Here is a 19,408-nt window from a genome sequence, read left to right as displayed (position 1 = left end):
GTCGATGTCAGATATCTTGAGAACAGAGACAAATTAGACTACTCAATTGAACCCATATTCCGTGTTAGGAAACTTATCGTACTAGTACTAGTGCAAATGCACCCACATAGATAAACATTTGTTTATTTTCATACGGTATCAAGTCCATCGAAGAGAAGGTTAGAAAGAAGAACAGTAAGAAAACCTGGTACCTGGTTTGTTTAGAAACACGAATGATGAAAATGATAGATGATAATAAATATACAATAAAAGTCAGCTAGAAAATAAAATGTGGTGTCTTAGGTAAGGAAGAAAAAAAAAGAAGGTAAGAAAAAGAAGGGAGCGACCGGGATCGAACCGGTGACTGTAAGATATTTCTCAAGACGAATCTCTACTGCAATCTCACACTCTACCACTGAGTTACACCCCCGAGTTGGATGCTGATATTTGAGCAGGAACTATGAAGGCTTATTAAGACTCCAATCAAGGAAAAAAATACCTGCTGCGTACAAGCCCTGCTGTCATGTGACTGATTTCGCAGTGATTAGTAGGGGGCCTCTGGCCTCCGGCGCTCTGGTTGGCGTTTAATAGACCTTCTCACGGGACCACCGCCATACAGGTAGACGTCGGTACCGCATTGGGCCTAGCGTGATCGTAGCAAGGACATAACCTCGCACGCCACGGATCTCAGATAGTTAGTTAGACTTCTCAATATCACTCTCTCTAGCCCATCATCAATACTTATAGCACAATGAATTAGCATACACAGCCTTGCAATTCGCAACAGTCCGCTTAAGCCCACGACACAAGTTCGGGAGTTCAAAGATCTAACTCTGAAAGACATATATATATATATAACGAGACTCTGTTTTTAGAATGCATGGTGCCTACTGGAATAAGGTATCCAGTTAATGAAATACGATGTGAGATCTTGCTAAGGATCAGCAAGGAGCTGTCAGGGATAAAATGATATCAAGAGATTAGAGAGAGAGGAATGTGGTTTGTATCTTCCTATTACAGACTTGTCATTTATACTTAATTTAATTGCAATCACAAACTTGAAGCTTTACAGCAATATAATATCTCATGCTTGTAGACAAAAACTGACTCTTGATTATATATATGCTTGCAACATCACGTGCCGCATTAGCTAGAAGCTAGACGTGTTGGTTTCATCTCAGATTACTGGGTTGGAACTTTCTTATTCTTCCCTAACCCCACCACCATTCAATTTGAGAAGGGCACGAGACAATAGCTTACGAGCGAAAGAATAAATGAGCACTAAATTACGCGCGGCATGCGATAACTGCCACCGGGCCAAAGTGCGGTGTTCAGGGCAGCTCCCTTGTCAAGGATGTCTGAATTCCGGCACGCTGTGTTTCTTCAGTTTGTCGGATCGGCTGGGACGGCCAAAAGGGACCAAGAATCGGAGTCCACAAGGATGCCGAGAGCAATCGAGAGCCCGGAAAGCTGCTGTTCCTACTAGAAAAGCGAACAGCCGACATAATAAGGGACCCCTATCCAACGGAAATGAGTCACCCATGGCCGGTGATCCAGCTACTACGGTCACTACCACCACCACTTTTAACCCTGATATCAATGATCATGACTTGAGTGGATCGGGTTCAGGAGAATGTTTCAAACACGGATTTGAATTTCTACCCTCACGCATCGATCAACCACCGTTTGATAACCAATTACACACCACTCCTCACGACTCTGACTTCTCTGCATTACTATGGACCGACACGGAAACAGACTTTTTGAGAGAACCCGCTCCCTCCAATCATGACCTGGACAATATGATGCTAGACTCGACAGTCTCAGTTACGCTAGCGGCGCCACCAATGGAGAACATACTGGGAAATGAGTCTACCAGTCCAAGCTCATGCGCCTGTATGCAACAACAAATCGACCTACTTATAAAGTCAAAAACATTAAACAATGCACAACCAAATGACCGCGACTACAACCAGAAGTCCGTCATATCCTTCGACGTTGCTCTAGCGCTTGTAGAGGTAGGCATGAAAACATGGCAGGGTCCGATAATGTGCAGTTCGTGCCGATGTAACGATGACCAAGAAGTAATTCTTCTTGCATTTATGAGCATACAAGCTATTACTCGGTACTTTCAACGTCTCTTGACAGAATACCAAACTCGGCACAGCAAGAATGCTGTCGGACAACCACATTACGATGGAGTTAGCGACTGTCCGATTAAAAGTCAGCATTTGACGATTGGCGCGTTTCAGATTCAAGGTGAAGATCGACTGCTGTTGCTCAAAGCGATTCTCTTGAGCACAGTGCGGAAGCTCACCTGGATTCTGACTTCTTTGCAGAAGATTCTTGAGGAAAAGATAGATCGCTTTCCCTCGCCACAGGAGGCGGATGATGGTTCAAATCGTTCTCAGTTGCATGGTAGTGGCTCTTATATACAGCAGATGTTCCATGGACTGGCTGGATCTTTGCAGTCGATACAGGACTTCCTCAATAACGCTTAATTAATAGATATCCAAAGCTACTAGGTCTATATTAATAATACAAGGAAACGAGGCCCCCTTTATCGCTTAATGCACCTTATAACTACATCCTCTTAACACGGAAATGAACGGAAATCGAGCTAAATCGGTCGACAGATCCATAATATCCAGATAAGCTACTGCTCAAAGAGAGTTGGCAGACCTTTTTCCCCATGCACGTAATCTCTTGCCGAACGTATAAAACCTGTTTTCATTCAGTTAGTCGTACTGCTCCAGACACTCAAAAAAGGGGGACAGCTAACAAGAACGGAATCGGTATCATGGCTACCGCAATGAACCCTAACACACTACAGGCCCAATCAATGCCAAGATTGGTGAACACTTGTGATCCGTCAGCAAAATGTTCATTTCGAAAGATACATAAGGAAACTTACTTGCATGAGCAAACAATGGAAAAGCTCCAGCAAGGACGCTTCGCATCAGCATGTTTGCAGCAAGAGCACTAGCAGCCAGCATGAAGTACGTGTCAACCAGATAACTGATTGCACTTTGAAAAATGGTGAAATAAGCAAGGCCAATACATACACCGCCGATGCAAAACCTATTCTCTACCATCAGTACATGTATACGCCTGAGCAATCATCAATAGAAAAAGAATAAGAAAAGAGGGGTTACGCTATCCAATGAATCGACCGGTCAGATGTCCAGCCTATAATAAACAAACCCCCAGCAAAAAAGAATGATCCAATCATCATAGGAAGCAGGCGAGCTTCAGGAACTGGTTTGTTGTTATTTGCAGCCATGCGCTCGACGTAGAAGCCCTGACTCCACATCAAGACGAGTCCGCCGAAGAACGCTCCTATCAATACGCCCAGGAAGGGGAGGGATCCAATGACGGCGTTCCAGCCTCGGACTCCTTGGAATTCGATTGGGAAGACGGGAACCGTTCTATAGTATTTGTCAGCCTGTCATCTATGTCTAGTGAAAGGATAGCGTACAGGTAGATAATAGCATAGACGAATGATGCATAAAGGTTGATCAAGAAGCATATCGGATCAACAAGCATTTCCAAAGGAACAAGCAAGTATGTTCGTGTCCAATATTTGAAGCTCAGGTCGCTCTCTTGGTGTTTTGAATGCAGAGCCCAGTTCCCAGTCAGCTTTCGCAGTTTGCTGGCTTTTCGACTGAGTAAAACCGGAGGGAAACTTTCCTCTATGAAGAAGGTATCGGCCGCGAGGATGACGAGTAAGAGAATACCAGTAATCTGCATTGTTCACAAACAAATCAGCAAAATTCCAGTTCTCGAAGAGGACAAGATTCATACATATTCACCCCACCGCCACCCATCATGCTCCATATTAACCACCAGAGCCCCTCCAACAATAGGCGCCACCAAGGGTCCCGAAATGACTGCAATACCGTACGTTAAAAGCGCCGCACCGCGTTGCTGTGGCGGCCAGATGTCTGCTAACACGCCTCCGACATTGCTCAGAGGAGCAGACGCGAAGATACCAGCAAAGAAGCGTGTAATAAGGACAGTTTGGGTATCTTTTGCGACTGCGGTACCGAACGAGAATATGGCGCACATGAAGTACGGTATCAAGACGGAGATTTTCCGACCGTAGGCTTCAGAAAGTGGTGCAAAGCACAGAGGGCCGAGGGCATTTCTAGGGCAATTCGACTTAGTTAGATATATTCTTTTGTTGTTGAAGAGAATGAATAGACTGATGTACCCAAACAAGTAAAACGTCATACCCAACAGTGCAACCTCACTACTTATACCAAATCTCTCTTGTATCTCCGAAATACCCGAGTTGTATCTAATGAAGAAGTGGTATCAGCTATTGCTTTGGATCGTGGGGAAGTGTGTACTACATCGTGCTTGCCCATGTAGCGCCCATAGTTGTGAAGCTGTAGAGAATGGTTGTGACAAGTTTCTTCCGCATGGGCCAGTTGAGAGGTCGATAGGGGTCATCTGGACCGTCGAAATCGACGATATTGGCGTCATTGTCGCTGCTAGCTAATGGAGCAGCAGAAGGGGCTGATTCAGGGTCGATTGGCGATATTGAGTAAGTCTTCTCGCCGTTTAAGGCCTTGATATTCGAAACTTCGGAAATAGATGAACCTTCATGATCTGAAGTGTTTCCGTGGGCTTGGGAGTCGGCAGTGGTTGGACTCATTTTTATCGTTTTGAGAATTCTATTCTTCAGAGGAGATTTTCGTATTGTATATAAGGGCCAATAACCAGAGAGACATAGTACTCTTTATAGATCTAAAGGATAGAAACCAGAGTATATTTCAAAAGGAGGGAAGGAAACAAGAAACTGCTGCATGATAAATAGATTCGGTCCTCGGCGAGATTCCCTGATACTGTCTGAGTATAACATCATTATTAATCAGAGACGAATTAATAATATGCTAGTTAGACATAACTATCCCAATGCACAGACATGCATCGCACTAGATCCTGCCCAAGGACATGCTTATTCCCTTTTTTTGCCTTGGTTGTCATCGATTTTACGAAAAACGTGATTTCGAAAACCCTAACTCAATCTACCACTTCCGCTCTTCGGACTACGTATCATCCATCACCATACTCGAATGCCTACAAATTTCTCTACCGATCTAGATAGAATAATTGTCTGTTTTCAAGTAAATGGAAAAAGATATTCTTTTGTCCCATTGAAAAAAGTTGAGTTTTACAAAAATAATATGTTTAGAAGTAATCGCCGGAGCTAGACAAGGGTCAAGCTCTAGCGTCATCGGCACTTTATTTCAACCTCCATTTCATTTCCCTTTTCTTCAGCTGCAAGTCTTCGTCAATGTCCGGAGCATTTTGTTGTGAGTCATTCGAATTAATTCTGTTGTAGTCTATGAGGAGATGGCTTTGTTGGTTATCTAGCGTCTGCTCCAACTAATTAAGCAAGACTGGGCGGGTCTCATTATGAACGAGATTACATAGTTCTGCCTCCCCGAACCCTGGCAATACCAGTCCTCTTCGAGACAGATCTCCTACCCCCTTAATCTCTTAGGAGACTGTGACACCCTCTGAATCAGCTTCAAATATATCAATCCAAATCCCTGATACCATGAAAAAGATATGGGAGAGAAAACTTCGGACTGCTGCCCGACAGAGATGGAGGGAGCCCCTGCTGTGATCACTTTGAGAATATCGATTTAGACGAGATTTATTATAAGAAGATGATAAAGCGCAGAAAATCGCATATCAAGATGTTCGTCGAGTTTGTAATCACTGTCAGGAGGAAAGAAAAGAGACTATGTCGATTGATGGCTCCCAAAACGGCTCAAATTCAAAGCTCTGGACACATCTTAAAACCTGCCATAAAATCTATCCTGATGGTAGGGCTCCTACACTGAATACCTCTCAAACGATACTTGATTCTCATGGCATCGTTTACTCAAGTGGCGCTGATCCTACCCTAAGCTTAACCCTCGACGAAGCTATTATTGAATGGATTATCGACACTCAACAAAACAGTTCGATACAGTTTATAACGAAAAGTGGAAAAGGATGTGGAAAATTGCTCTTAATGCACCTTGTTCAATCAACCCCCATCAACTCTCCGCCGTCGAATTGAGCAAGAGTTCTCAAAGCGTCAGTTCCGCATGTACGAGGAATTAACAACTAGAGCTGAGACTGTTTCATTATCTCTTGATGTCTGGAATGTATCTGATAAGAAACACATTCCCGCCGTTATTTGCCATTGGGCTACAGAAGACTTCGAATATCGCTATTTCGTTATCCATTTTGGCCATCTCAAGGTTTCCCGCGGGTACCGGCGAGAATATGGCAAAAGAGATCCAAGAAGTGCTCCAAAACTTTGACCTTGAGCAGAAGCTTGTGGCTACAGCGCCTTGTATGTGCGGCTTTACATGGCTTACAATTCTTTGCCTCTTTCTCAGCGCCACTCCCATTATGCGACGTAAAAGTACCAATAATTTGGTAAGCTTGGCATGGTTTTGTACATACGGAAATGTAGTTACTAATTTTCACATGCTAGGTGTAACCAAAGAAGCTATTGTTTGTGATTAGAAATATGCAATATCTGAAAAAGCCAATCTTACTGAATGGACTGATTTAAGTAGCGTCGACTGGAGATTTTATCAGTGCATGCTTCAATCTTGCGCTTAGATGTTTACATACTTTGCATTCCCTTTCTAAGCTAGAATACAATAATATGCAAATACTATCTATACGTGTGCTGAAAGTTGAACACTAAACTACCCCTACAACTTAACTCGCCTTTTGTCTAGCTGAATGGTGCAAGAATGTGGCGTTGTCAAATTATTCCACATCTTGTAAGTCTTGGTCTTCGGGCGCGGGCGAGGGTGTTCTGGCAGCGATGATGAGAGGATGGTTTCTAAGGAATAATTTAGCAGCTGATCGTCTTTGGGATAAGGAAGATTGATGTTCTCTTCACGAGCAGACTGGACGGTTACCACAGCTGCCGGAGGTCTTGTTAAAATTTCCCACGGAGCTTGCGGACATTCTTTCCTGGTGAGCATCGTCTGGTTTGATAACGCATTATACTTATCCATCCAGTCACTGAGAGCACGAGAGGATAACCTGGAATACGGGCGACTAAGCCCTAATACTTTGCTGTGCAGGTAAGAGGATTTTTCCATTAAACTCAAGGCATCCTGTAGCTTCCCCTGAAATTTCCAAGTAAAGGCAAGGTTCGCCATGCTAGTCACAGTGTTGGGATGCTCAGCTCCCAGCACTGTGGACGATATTGGGAAAGTACAGAAGTAATAATGTAGTGAGAGAATTGCTGAATTGACCTGACCGACAGTGGACACAAAGACTAGAGAGCAAAATGTATGATGGCTGGACCAAGGCCACAGGGTAGTCAACCCCTGTTTCATGGAAAAGAGTTTAAAACCTGCGTGGTTGAGCAGGTTGAGCAGACACAATGAAGGAAAAGAATATGTTCTGAGTCTCTGAGCCTGGGGAATTGTTGTAGCTTATATAGCCGTGGATTGCAATCTATAGATTATCTCTCCGGCATAGATCATTGTCAGCTCGTTCGAGTCCATGGGCTTGCTGCGCGATATTAGCAAACCGTCCCATCTGACCTTCAGAAGCTTGGAATGTGCAGCTCTGACCGAACATTATTAGTTATACAATACCCCATTTCATCTGATGTCAATTGCATTGGTTGATGTATAATGGTTATAATGGTTAAGATAGCGTCTCAAACCCTACTTGCCCGTGATGCGTATTGCCTCTTATTTCCGATGCATCAAATAATCCGGTTGCATCAGGCTCATGCAAGGGCAGTTGAGATAAGCCAACCATCATCCATTTACGAAAATATCATGACGATCAATTACTACGCAGAGGTATCTTAATCTAGCATAGGTGCCTGGCTTAGGCAATGAACATGTCACAACTCACTGTCATTTAAAGACCTATATAGGTATGAGCCGCAAAGGAACGCCCAGTTCATATACGATTCAAGTGAGGTCAGTCAACCACAAGTTTGGTCAAGAACTCCTCTTCTCCCATACTTTGTATTCTTTGTTTTGAACGACCATGTTCTCTTCAGTAACTTCTAGCAACGTTCCAACCGCTGATGACTGGGTGCGAATGAACCAGAAATCACGGAGATCTGGCTACATCAGGCACGCGATAAGAGCAACCTCGTGTCTATACTTCATTCCAAGTACAGATATAAATCTATGTAAGTGCTTCGCTTTCTCTTTTAGGGATACTTGTGAAGCTGAGGCGTGAACTGTTCTTCAGGGAAAAGACCTCCACCACTCGACTCCAGAAATGGGGATTGTCCACTTACAAAACCTCTGCAAGACAAGACAGTCAGGAAGAGGAGCCATCCAGAAAGGCGAGAGCTCGTACTCTCCAGCGCAGAAACGAGCACCCTAAACCTACCTTTCGAACGTCTCAAGCGATCGCTCCAAGCTCCAGGGCTACTAGCCTGATTCAACCCAATGCTTATCGGCCTCACGAGGCCGTACTATCCTCAGCCGACCACCTAATCTACTCCAAGCTCATATTTACCCTAACGAGCTCATTTATCCAACGATTAAAGGGAGCAACGGCTACAGAATGCTGTGATGAGAAATTGCGGATTTGTATCACACAGCCAGGGTCTATATTGGCGACATAAAGCTCACGGAAAAATTCCAGAAGTACACTCTGGGCTATGTGACATGATCCATGAACTCGTTACATGTTCGCAAGATGTCCCCCTGGAACTTAATGCGAGCGCGCTACCAGGTCATGATCTCGATATTCTGAGGAATCTGTCATAAACTGATGCGGAAATATATGCTCAAGAGTCAGTGCTCAAGAGTCAGTATGGTTACCTACTTGTCTTTGACTTTCTTTTTCTTTTCGCAGATTTTGTTTATGAAGGGTACGGCAAGGAGCATCCTCAGATTGCTCGATGCACTTGTGCAAATACCATGAGCTGACATTGGAGTGGTTCTGAGACTACGGGCCACTCAAACTATCGAGAGAATGACACCAGGGCTCGATGTAAAGAGGAGGCTGGTTCTTCAATGTAGACAGACTTCGTGTATCTCATATAGATCAAAATCGATTCTAGTGTGATTTGAGTGCATTGAGCTCGTGCAATCTTAGCAGATACATATACGGCACATGTATTTTATTGATCAATGCACAAACTAGTCTATACTTGCTTTCTGAACTACATAGTAGAATAAGATACCCTCCTTAAAACAATGTTGTAACCCGCAGCTTGCGGTCTCTATATTTGACCAAAGCCAGATACGAAAATATACACGCCTAACAGCCCACCAAACCCCTTTTATACATATAATCTTCTATGAAATCTCGGACACCATACCCAGCCCGATCGTCATGTCATATACAAATACATAGTCAAGAGCCTCCAAACTAACACAATAAGAAAATGAAAATGCCGGGTCTAGGCGGAATCATCTTCCGCGTAGCTGATCTTCTTCGCACGACTGCTACGACGTGTCGGTGTAGATGTTATAGTTGTAGATGAGGGTAAAGGATCAGACGAAGGATCCTTCTCAGAGCTTGACGTAGAACCAATACTCGCTTCGGATATTCTTCTCTTTCTAGTTTTGGATGTTGCTTTCTTGGTCACTTTCGTCTTCGGTTTTGGCGACTCTTTAGTCTTGGATACTTTGGATTTCGCCCTGCTAGACGACTTCTTCGCAGGACTATTCGTCTCATTCGGTTCGACAGCTTCAACACCCTCAACAGCAGCATTCTTCCGCACAATAACCCTCTTCTTCGGCCTCAGCCACTCCTCACACCCCGACGGCCAATACACTCTCCCCTCCGGACCACCCATACTAACTTCTTCCAACGGAATACTCAACGGCGGCGGCGTCAACTGCGCCAAATCAATAAAATCGTTTGCCTTCTTCGTCTTTTTGGGCGGTTTCCATGGCTTATTCTCATCTTCACGAACATGCGGGACAATTTCACCTATACGTTCGTGGCCTGGTAATTTGAATTTTCGCATTAATTCAAATACGGCTTGTTCTTTGTCTTTCGCTTCAATCATGAGATCCATTGTGGGATCACAGGGGGGTAGAGTGTATACTCGTGGGTTGTGTTTGCGTCGTTGTCGGGGTGTGATTGCTGTTGGTTCGGGTTCGGAGTAGTGCATTTTCTGTGTTATCCCCTTTCGAGTCCAGGTTGCTCGTATCCGATCGTAGAGTTGCATTATATCTAGGGTTCCCTCGCGGAGTTTATCCGAGTCGAAAATGATACTGTGATGATGATAGTCGAGAACAAGCGGAATATTGAGTTCTTCGCATATAGGTAGTAAATCGTGAACAGACCAGCTGACGTCGTCGTTTTCGAGGACGAGACGGTTTTTGATATCTGCAGACAAACCCTTGTAGTTCTCACGGAATCTGTCTAGTGTGGCTTCTTTGTCGCCAAAGACGCCGCCCATGTGTAGAATCATGACGGCGTCGCGGTTCTGTTGTGGAGGGAGTTTAAGGAGCTGGAGTAACTCCGAATGAAACTCGAGGTCTCGAATAGAGCTTTCGATGACTTCTTTTCGGGGTGATCCCAATTGAGTAAACTAGAATCACATCAGCACATTATCCAAGAACAGAAGAGAGGGCGTGATCATACCTGCCCTGGATGCATAGTCAAACGATGACCCAGCTCAGCAGCCACTCTTCCAGCATCGGCCAATACCTCCGAAGCAAACGGCGCCAATTTATATCCATAGATCTCATGACTTGCGAACGGGAACATCTCGCTGCTCAGTCGCAAGAACTTAATTCCATATCGCTCATTCCATCGTAACATCTTTACTATATCCCGCGCATTCGCTAACCCCAGCGCCTCCACGTACGCTTGTCCTCGCGCATGATCAGCAGGCTGTTCTCGATCGGGCCGGTTCTTGGTCGCATGAAACGGCTGCGATGGGTCTTGTAAGGGATGTCGATTCTCGAGTATCGACGCTATCCGACATGTTCGGGAACTGAAGACCGGCGGGTTCGCGTATCGTAGGTACGTGTTAAGACAGGCATAGCCTAGCCTGCCCTTCCAGGGTAACGGGAGATAGTCACTATTGACCGGAGGCGGCCGCGACAACGCTTCCTTGACTTCTTCAACGTCGGCGGGCACGTCCTCGTCCGATTCGGGATCCAACGAAGCTGCCTTTTTCTTTCCGGGACTCGGCACGGATTCTAGAACATTGTTGATAGCGGATAAAGACGCGGTATTAGAAGCACCGACTGCGGCGGGTGAGGTATGAAGGGAGCGAGTCGCTCTTACAGCAGCCACTCGCGTGGTTGACCGTGCCATGATCATACCAACCACTCGGTTAGTTGCTTGCGAAACGGGAGGCGTTGTTGCGACAGACTTGGCTGATAATGAGCGGCCATGTGCAGAATTTGAGGTTGAAGCCAGGGCAACGAGACTCAGTCGTTGCGTGGGGCTGGAAGGGAAGAATTTCTTGGTAGAAAGAATAAGTCTTGATTTCGCCACTGCGGTCATTGCGATTGACTTGCCTCTCTGCGATTGAGAGAGCTGGTGCGGTCGAAATGCCTGGCGATCACGGCACGCGCATTTCTCGACTTGGTACAAATAATGCAAGACATGATGACGATCAAAAGCTCTAGCAGGACGGCAGCAAGGGAGCGGGAGAAACTTCATTCATGAGATGAGCTTTGTTGATTTCATTGAGTACGTAGTAGCCAAAAATTATTCTGGACGACGCCTGCGTCACATCTCTGGTCTTTGATCGCGTCGCGGTTGGAAGCATCAAAGAGCCATTCGCGGGTTATCCGCGTGTTAGCGTGAAGCCTAAGGCACTCGAGATGAGATCGAGACTAGTCACTATGTTACCATAGTATGTTACTTAATTCATCAAGAATATTTTTCTGACAACATATCGATTCGTTTATTCTCTGCTGGAAATCTCTAAAGTGAGATACGCATAATGTACAGAATGCGGCGATTATCCCAGCGTGGTAGACTCATCTCAGATTCAGACAGATGCCTGGGATAGGGACATCAGACAGCGATTCTCACTGACAAGAAAACGTTGCATCCGTTTCACATGCTAATTATATCTTATATATCATCTTGTTAAGATCTGTCGTCTCAGGGTTCAGGGACGCAGATGAATCGTCCGGCAAGCATCGCGAAACGTGTTTCACCCACCGAATCGCGTTTCCTTCCCTCCGGGCATCCATACAGAATGCCACCTCAATGGACGATGGATGGTGTTTCGATTAGGTACAAGTAGTCCCTAGATGAAGCACTGCAAAATCCTCTTCTGACCTGTCGTTTCGTCGAGATAGGCGCAAGGCGAGAAAGCAGCCAGCCAATCCACGGCGACGACAGCCTCTTGGCCGGAGGGATGCTCGGCGCTCCACGTTTCAGACTCTCTGTTGTCAGTCAATCATCGCTTGTATATCTGTTCCTGCATTTATCGTATATGTAACCTCATGGATCATCGGCTCCGTTTATCCTCCCACTGAAACGCGTGTCGATGTCAGAACAGTGGCGTGCACACGAAAAAGGAAATATTGAAGGAGTCGGGTGGAATTTTCCATCCTTGCTGTGGCGGACGATCTTTTTCGCATGAAAAACGCTTCATCAAATCTCCCATTGGTCGCAGAATGATGTTTCTGCGGTTTTGGAATGCAGTCGTCAAACAAGCTTCTGGGCGAGGTTGGCGGGGAGGTTCCATGTAGGATGTACATCCATTCCAGTGAGTGGACGGTATCTTCAGGAGTAGAAACATTCAGCACAATGGGCGAGTGTGTCGAGAAGATAAAGTGGCTCGATGTCCCGGAGGAAGAAGAAGAGATCAAAAGTTGTTAAGTTGTTGTCTCTCGACTGCCCGCATTTTCAGGCACCACTCCTTCCTGTTTGGTAAGCTTTGTTTACTTTTCTTTCTTTACTTCTTCCAACAATAGCATTATATTCACTCCTCCAGACAATCATCCTCTTTATTCCCTCGTCTGAGATTTCAGATAGCCATTCTTTTCTTCGCTATATCTATTGAAACAGCTCCACTTGACTGACCATATCATCCAGACCAACTCGACCTTCCTTCATTTCAACAAAGCACTGAATAGCCCTGGTTGGCATTCAGTATTTACTCTTATCAGAGCTTATATCTTTCTTTCATTATCAGAGTCAACATGAAGACCACATTCGCTATCTGCGCCTTTCTGGCCGCTACAGTCTCTGCGCACATGCAGATGAGCAATCCCTACCCCATTCGAAGCCCTCTCAACCCCAACGGAGACGAAGCCAAAAAAGATTATTCCTACACCAGTCCCTTGGACGCGTCAGGATCAAACTTTCCTTGCAAAGGTTATCAAAACGATGCGTTCAAGTCTGTCGCTACCTACACTGCTGGGGGAAAGTATGATATGTCGGTTACTGGCAGCGCTACTCACGGTGGTGGTTCTTGCCAACTGTCTCTGTCCTATGATACTGGGAAGACCTTTACCGTCATTCAGTCTATGGAAGGTGGATGTCCATTGACATCCAACTATTCGTTTACCATCCCATCTGACGCGCCTTCTGGGCAGGCGTTGTTCGCCTGGTCGTGGTTCAATAAGATTGGCAATCGCGAGATGTACATGAACTGTGCGCAAGTGACTATCGAGGGAGGCTCAGGCAAACGTTCTCATCCTCGTGATATGATGGTGTCTCGTGCGGACACTGCTTTCAGCTCTCGTCCGCCAATGTTTATCGCCAATGTCAACGGTCCTGGTGGATGTACTACCATTGAGAGCCAGGAGGTCAACTTTCCTGAAGCGGGACCCGATGTTGTCGGCGGTGTCGAGGGAAAAGGATACACTTGCACCGGTTCAGCCAATTTCTTGGGTGATGGCTCCGGGTCTTCTGGATCATCCGGGTCAGCAACAACTGTCCCAGCTGCCCAGTCATCAGCCGTCAGCACAACTGCTCCAGCCGCTCCCACCACTGCACCATCATCGGCCCCAGCCCCAGCTACCCCTACAACCAGCAGCGCACCCATCCAACCCTCCAACACAGCCCTACCTGCCGCTAGCAGCACAGCGCCCAAAGTCGTCGGTTCCGGCACCGCCACAGGCGGCCAAGCCTGCTCCAGCAATGGAGGTATTGTCTGCAGTGCCGACGGCAAATCATGGTCCATGTGCAACCAAGGAGCTTTGACTTTTATGGGCGCCGTTGCTGCTGGAACCACATGCTCGAATGGTTCTATTGTTAAGAAATAAGCATCTCGACTATTCACTCATCTCCAGAATTATTCTGCACCCGCAAGACTTTGTTTCGTTTCTTTCGCCTCGCTTGTTGGAGTCATTTGGTATTCATGTTTGAATGCAATGGTCTTACTCAAGATCGACGAGTGGCTGGTCCCCTCGTCCAAAACAACGATGGCTTTTTGGTTTGCAATTTTGGTTTATGATTCACGGATTGCATGGTCTGGTTGGCAGTTGTGTTGCATTTTTTGGGAGATGTTTGGTTTACTAGTCATAGCTATGCAGAAAAATGAAATGAAACAATGAACAAAATGCTGGGACTAATAAGACGTAGTAGAGAATCGTCGACTAATCCTGGTCAATTAATATCATAATAAAACGTCTATTAATAATACACGTATAACCCCATAAGGAAACAAAACACCAGGTATCCATCTCAGCTCAGCAGTCGACCTGGACAAATAAGACTATTGCTTCCCCTCATCGTCGCTCCAATCCAACAACTCCATCAACTTCTCCTCATCCATCTGTTTCTGCTGCTGCTCCGCTTCCAGCACAGCTGGTTGCTGTCGCTGCTTCCTCTTGCGCGCATCACGACCCCATTCCAGTACACCACTCGCCCTAATTTTTTCCGCAAAATCTTCCTGGTCGCTATTTTCGTAATCTTCATCTTTGGTTTTATTATCCTTGTCTCTCTCGTTACCGGCCGCGAGAGTGACAGCTTTCCTCCCAGTCTTGGTACTATCCCCCTTTTCACTCTTCACCCCTTTCTCCTCCTTTTCCTTATTGTTATCATCAACCTTCATCGTACCGATTCTCAAACTATTCCCATCCTTCTTCGGCCTCTTAAGTCCCTCCGACACCAACTGCGCATCCTCCTCCTCCCTCTTCTTCTTCTGCGCTTCTTCCTCCTTAACGGCCTGTCGCTCAAACATTTTCTTGAAGAATAGTTCGATGGCTGGTCGCACCATGATGTACCCGAATACGATGACGATTATGCGTAGCCAGTGGCGCACTTTGGGGCGGCCGACGTAGTCTTGGAAGTCGTGCAGGGAGTCGAGGGCATAGTCGTTGAGGGATTGGAGGAGATCGTAGAGGAAGGCTGTGGGGTCGGTGGTGGTCATTTTGTCTTTTCTATTGATTGGATTGTTTTTCTGATCTGTTGGAATATTGTATTTTGTGGTAGCATAGAGGAGAGGCGTGTGTTGTAAGTTATAGAAGAAGTGATGAATTGTATTGAGGTAAGATCCCGCCGACTCAAATTATTTTTTAGTCTTGTCCGAGCTTCCCGCCGGCTTGCCGAGTGCCGTTTTCTCTGTCTCTTTACAGCCTTAGATTATTTCTCTCTTTTCTTCTTCAAGGAATTCTTTCTTATGTGCACCGGAGAGAAAGGTTCATGTCTGCTGTGACATGAGCATGTTATTAACTTGGCGCACGTGATGTGCGAACCTCCTACCAAGAGACTGACTGGCCTACACCATGAAGACACGGAAAGAGCATTGAGATGAACTCGAGATATAAGAATTCATCTGAATATCAACACCTATTCTGCAAAATGTAGTCGTGATATATGACAGGCAGCCGATCTGCTTCTCTGACATCATTGCCACTGTTTGCCGCGTAATACAGTTTCAGGCTTCTACCTACGTTCTCTACAACACCTAACTCAACAGCAACAAAGCAACAATACGATCAAAATGGGTATCGGTCAAAAAATCCTCAGACGCCTCGGCGTGTCTTCGGATTCAACACCTCCACCAGTCCCTCCCCATCCAAACCCTCCCGTGTGGAATACTCAATCACAGGCAAGCCTCATAATCAACCCCGACGAACGCGACATCTCAACCGACAGGTTCAACGGCACCTACATCCGTCTTGCGCGTTTAGCCAACGGCACGATCCTCGCGGGCTTCACATGGCGCGAAGGCGGACGCATGGATGCCCTACGCATCTTGAAGATCTCGCGCAGTCTAGACGGAGGACAATCCTTCCACGATTTCAGCGAAGTATATCGGGGACACGGCGAGATTGATAATCTACACATTTGCGAGATCTCACCGGACGGACATATCCTCGCAGCTTTCCGAAACCATGATTTCGGCCACAACCGTGCCGGCGATTTGGCGGGTATTACACATTTTCGAATCACAGTCTTTGAATCCAAAGACGCTGGCGCTACATGGCATTATCTGTCCGAAGCAGCAGAAAAATCAGATCCTCCACTAGGAATCTGGGAACCATTCATACGAATGGGTGTCCAAGGCGAAGTCCAACTCATATACTCCCACGAATCGCACCGACGATCAGCGAACTATGCAAGTCACATCCTACAACAGGGCAAACCTGGTCCCAACCACGCTGCATCGAGGGATCCCTCGACAGATCCGCGACGGCATGACTGGAATCACACAAACCATCGACGCAGCCACGGGCCAAATCGCGCTTGTAATGGTCTTTGAGACTACGCGGTACGCGCCCCATTTCAATGTTGAGGCTGTCGTTTCCTACGATGATGGGTATACATGGCATCATCGTCATCAGGTATACACCCCTCGTCGAAGGGGTCATAATGCCGGTGCGCCGCAGATTACTTCCTTTGGGGATGGGTCGTTGGCGGCTGTGTTTATGACTGACGATGATTCGGCGGAGGTGAAGTGGATTCATAATGCTGCTATTAAGATTTGCTTTGCGGGGCCGCCGTGTAACGGGAGGATTGTGTGGAGTGAGCCAGTCGAAGTGTCGCCAGCGTCGAGTTTTTGGCCGGGGATTATGGCTTTGGATCAGAGGACGGCGTTGGTTACGTATGAGCATGAGGGCCCGAGGGGGAGGACTGTTGTGCGGCCGTAGTCTAATTTGCCGAAGGCTTTTGCTTTAAAGTGTAGAATTGAGAAATATCGTAGCTATCAATGTCATTCCTTCCATCAAATTTCTGAATAGGTACTATGCTAATGCAACAGATTCCTGACACATACTAACGTCTTCAATCTATTTCTTCGTTACGGAATAACCCAAACAATTCACTCTACGTGACTTGGAAAAAAAAATAATCAAGGATTCTTCTGCCCATCATCAAGCGTCAACTTCTTCTCCAACTGCGTCGCAGTCGCAGTCGCAGCATCACCCTCAGCCTTTTTGGCGGCAGCAGCAGCCTCCTTCTTCAGCCTCTTCTTCTCCTTCTCCTTCTCCTTCGCCAATTTCTTCGCAGCCGCCTTCTCAGCTTCCAAGGCCTTTTGTCTCCTCACTTCCTCACCACCAAACGCCTCCCTCCACTCCTCAATCTTGGTCGGCGGAATCATAGAAAACAATAGCTGAGATTCGCCGAGTTTGTGGCCCGGTTTCAGGGCATCTGTTACCCATTTCTCAGGGATACGTGCCTCGGGCACAGCTCCCAGTTGCTCAAAGATTGATTTGGAAGTTTGCGGCATAAATGGTGACAAAATGCTGGCCAGGAGGTGGATGTGATTGAGGGCGATGTTGATGACCGCGGCGCAGCGGTCGGGTTCTTCGGTGAAGAGGCGGTTGTCGAGTTTATTGTCTTGAAGGAGTTTGTTGCCTAGGGAGGAGATGTGCATGATATCGTTGAGGGCGGGGCGCATTTTAGTGGCGTCCATATAGGTGTTATAGGATTTTAGGTGGGTATTGACTTGATTCTCGTGTTCGGTGAGGACTGCTTTACCAGCTTCGGCGGAATATTCAGGGACAACGCCATTCATCTTGGCGATACAGAATTTTGTGACGCGCGCGACTAGGTTTCCGAGATTCTTGAGGAGTTCGTTGTTGTTGGTGCTGACGAATTCGTCCCATTTGAATTCCGTGTCGCTGCTCTCGGGCCGTCGAGATAACAAGTAGAATCGCCAAATATCGGGACCAACACCAGTATCTTTTGCGCTTGTGCCAAATACTCCCACACCTTTGGACTTGCTGAATTTGCCACCTTCGTAGTTGAGGTATTCTGTGGCAGAGATCTTGTGTACTTGAGTCCACGTCATACCAGACCCGAGTTGCGAACCGGGGAAGATGATGCTGTGGAATGGTACGTTATCCTTGCCCATGAATTGGTACAAGGACACAAGCTCGGGGTGTTTCCACCACTGCTCCCATTTCTTGCCCTCGAGATTATCCCCATCGGTATAATTGGCGGTGATAGAGACGTAACCAATACAGGCGTCGAACCACACATAGAAAACCTTGTTCTTATACGCCTCTTCATCCAAACCCTTGATACCCTTCGGAATCGGTACACCCCACTTGATATCACGAGTAATAGCACGAGGCTTCAACCCACGATCAATCCACGATTGCACAATCGAAGTAGTATTGATACTCCAATCATTCTCCTTGCTCACTTTCTCAAACCAAGGCACAATCTTATCCTTGAGAGCATCCAGACGCAAATACAAATGTTTCGTCTTGCGTTTCTCCGGTGTGGCACCATCGAGCTTACAGCGAGGGTTGATCAGCCATCCTGTCGCTCTTGCTTCGACATCTTGTTCCTCTCCATCACCACTTTCCTTTGCATCCGGCTCCAACGGATCCAGCAAATTACCACATTTGTCGCATTGATCTCCACGAGCACCAGGATCACCGCAAATACTGCATTCACCTTCAACGAATCGGTCCGCCAAAAAACTTGCGTGTCCCTCTACGGGACAATATGGTTGGGTAGTCTCTCGCTCTTCAATATATCCATTCTCCCACAGACCGCGGAACACGTCCTGCACAATCTTGGTTTGATGCGCGGTAGGCGTACGGCCAAAGATATCAAACTCGATATTGAACCAGTCGTAGATACCCTTGTGAATAGCATGGTATTTTGCGCAGAGTTCTTCCGGAGTTACGCCTTCTTCAAGGGCTTTGGTTTCGGTGGCAGTTCCGTATTCATCCTACCGACACCCGTCAGCCTTAGCTAACCATGATACCAATAACCTTCTCAGGGTGATACTAACAGAACCGCAGATATACAACGTCGGAAACCCCCTCGCCCGATTGTAGCGAGCAAACACATCTGCGGGGAGCACACTACCGATTATATTTCCAAGGTGGGGAACATTATTCACGTAGGGCAAAGCGCTAGTGATGAGGATATTTCGTTCGCCGGGTATTGGCAATGTAGGCTCATTGGTGGCCATGATTGAGTCGATTCTCTGCCAGAGTTTTTTCGAGAGGGGAGTTTTTCGAAACGGGTGATATCTTCTTTTGAGGCAGAGAAAAACGGTCACCGATAAACGCCCTCCGAA

The 19,408-nt window shown here is 46.5% G+C and overlaps 8 protein-coding genes and 1 non-coding gene across 9 annotated transcripts, besides 2 other annotated features; 3 read left to right on the top strand and 6 right to left on the bottom strand.

Moving 5' to 3' along the window:
- Nucleotides 1–316: 316 nt before the first annotated feature.
- Nucleotides 317–409, bottom strand: TSTA_059470. Its single transcript has one exon. It is a non-coding gene; the product is annotated as a tRNA-Cys (tRNA).
- A 1,104-nt stretch (nt 410–1,513) lies between these two features.
- On the top strand, nt 1,514–2,480 carry TSTA_059460 (uncharacterized protein; the record flags this gene model as incomplete). The annotated part of the gene is made up of 2 exons (XM_002487526.1): nt 1,514–1,957; nt 2,147–2,480. Exons 1-2 carry the CDS (start codon nt 1,521–1,523, stop codon nt 2,478–2,480), a joined length of 771 nt encoding a protein of 256 aa, XP_002487571.1. The 5' UTR covers nt 1,514–1,520.
- Nucleotides 2,481–2,562: 82 nt separating this feature from the next.
- On the bottom strand, nt 2,563–4,639 carry TSTA_059450 (uncharacterized protein; the record flags this gene model as incomplete). Its single annotated transcript, XM_002487525.1, has 9 exons — nt 2,563–2,635; nt 2,662–2,703; nt 2,762–2,840; nt 2,894–3,060; nt 3,135–3,407; nt 3,458–3,723; nt 3,784–4,126; nt 4,193–4,279; nt 4,335–4,639. The coding sequence occupies 9 exons, from the start codon at nt 4,637–4,639 to the stop codon at nt 2,563–2,565; spliced, it is 1,635 nt and encodes a 544-aa protein (XP_002487570.1).
- A 1,598-nt stretch (nt 4,640–6,237) lies between these two features.
- TSTA_059440 (uncharacterized protein) lies at nt 6,238–8,918 on the bottom strand (the record flags this gene model as incomplete). The annotated part of the gene is made up of 9 exons (XM_002487524.1): nt 6,238–6,463; nt 6,712–7,308; nt 7,544–7,581; nt 7,791–7,850; nt 7,992–8,092; nt 8,371–8,416; nt 8,500–8,591; nt 8,635–8,696; nt 8,812–8,918. 9 exons carry the CDS (start codon nt 8,916–8,918, stop codon nt 6,238–6,240), a joined length of 1,329 nt encoding a protein of 442 aa, XP_002487569.1.
- Nucleotides 8,919–9,170: 252 nt separating this feature from the next.
- TSTA_059430 (UV-endonuclease UVE-1) lies at nt 9,171–11,460 on the bottom strand (the record flags this gene model as incomplete). Its single annotated transcript, XM_002487523.1, has 2 exons — nt 9,171–10,534; nt 10,588–11,460. 2 exons carry the CDS (start codon nt 11,458–11,460, stop codon nt 9,392–9,394), a joined length of 2,016 nt encoding a protein of 671 aa, XP_002487568.1. The 3' UTR covers nt 9,171–9,391.
- A 1,658-nt stretch (nt 11,461–13,118) lies between these two features.
- Nucleotides 13,119–14,186, top strand: TSTA_059420 (extracellular protein, putative; the record flags this gene model as incomplete). Its single annotated transcript, XM_002487522.1, has 2 exons — nt 13,119–13,345; nt 13,370–14,186. 2 exons carry the CDS (start codon nt 13,119–13,121, stop codon nt 14,184–14,186), a joined length of 1,044 nt encoding a protein of 347 aa, XP_002487567.1.
- A 452-nt stretch (nt 14,187–14,638) lies between these two features.
- TSTA_059410 (uncharacterized protein) lies at nt 14,639–15,370 on the bottom strand (the record flags this gene model as incomplete). Its single annotated transcript, XM_002487521.1, has 1 exon — nt 14,639–15,370. Exon 1 carries the CDS (start codon nt 15,293–15,295, stop codon nt 14,639–14,641), a length of 657 nt encoding a protein of 218 aa, XP_002487566.1. The 5' UTR covers nt 15,296–15,370.
- Nucleotides 15,045–15,084: a sequence feature (GA-rich).
- Nucleotides 15,371–15,868: 498 nt separating the features above from the next.
- On the top strand, nt 15,869–17,018 carry TSTA_059400 (BNR/Asp-box repeat domain protein; the record flags this gene model as incomplete). Its single annotated transcript, XM_002487520.1, has 2 exons — nt 15,869–16,438; nt 16,479–17,018. The coding sequence occupies 2 exons, from the start codon at nt 15,869–15,871 to the stop codon at nt 17,016–17,018; spliced, it is 1,110 nt and encodes a 369-aa protein (XP_002487565.1).
- A 47-nt stretch (nt 17,019–17,065) lies between these two features.
- On the bottom strand, nt 17,066–19,394 carry TSTA_059390 (methionyl-tRNA synthetase). The gene is made up of 2 exons (XM_002487519.1): nt 19,118–19,394; nt 17,066–19,054 (listed from the first exon to the last, which is right to left on the bottom strand). Exons 1-2 carry the CDS (start codon nt 19,298–19,300, stop codon nt 17,219–17,221), a joined length of 2,019 nt encoding a protein of 672 aa, XP_002487564.1. The 5' UTR covers nt 19,301–19,394; the 3' UTR covers nt 17,066–17,218.
- Nucleotides 17,320–17,360: a microsatellite.
- Nucleotides 19,395–19,408: the final 14 nt, after the last annotated feature.

The sequence above is a fragment of the Talaromyces stipitatus genome, genomic scaffold, assembly GCF_000003125.1.
Source record: "Talaromyces stipitatus ATCC 10500 scf_1105507295487 genomic scaffold, whole genome shotgun sequence".
NCBI lineage: Eukaryota > Fungi > Ascomycota > Eurotiomycetes > Eurotiales > Trichocomaceae > Talaromyces > Talaromyces stipitatus.
This window is presented reverse-complemented; position numbering and strand designations above follow the sequence as displayed.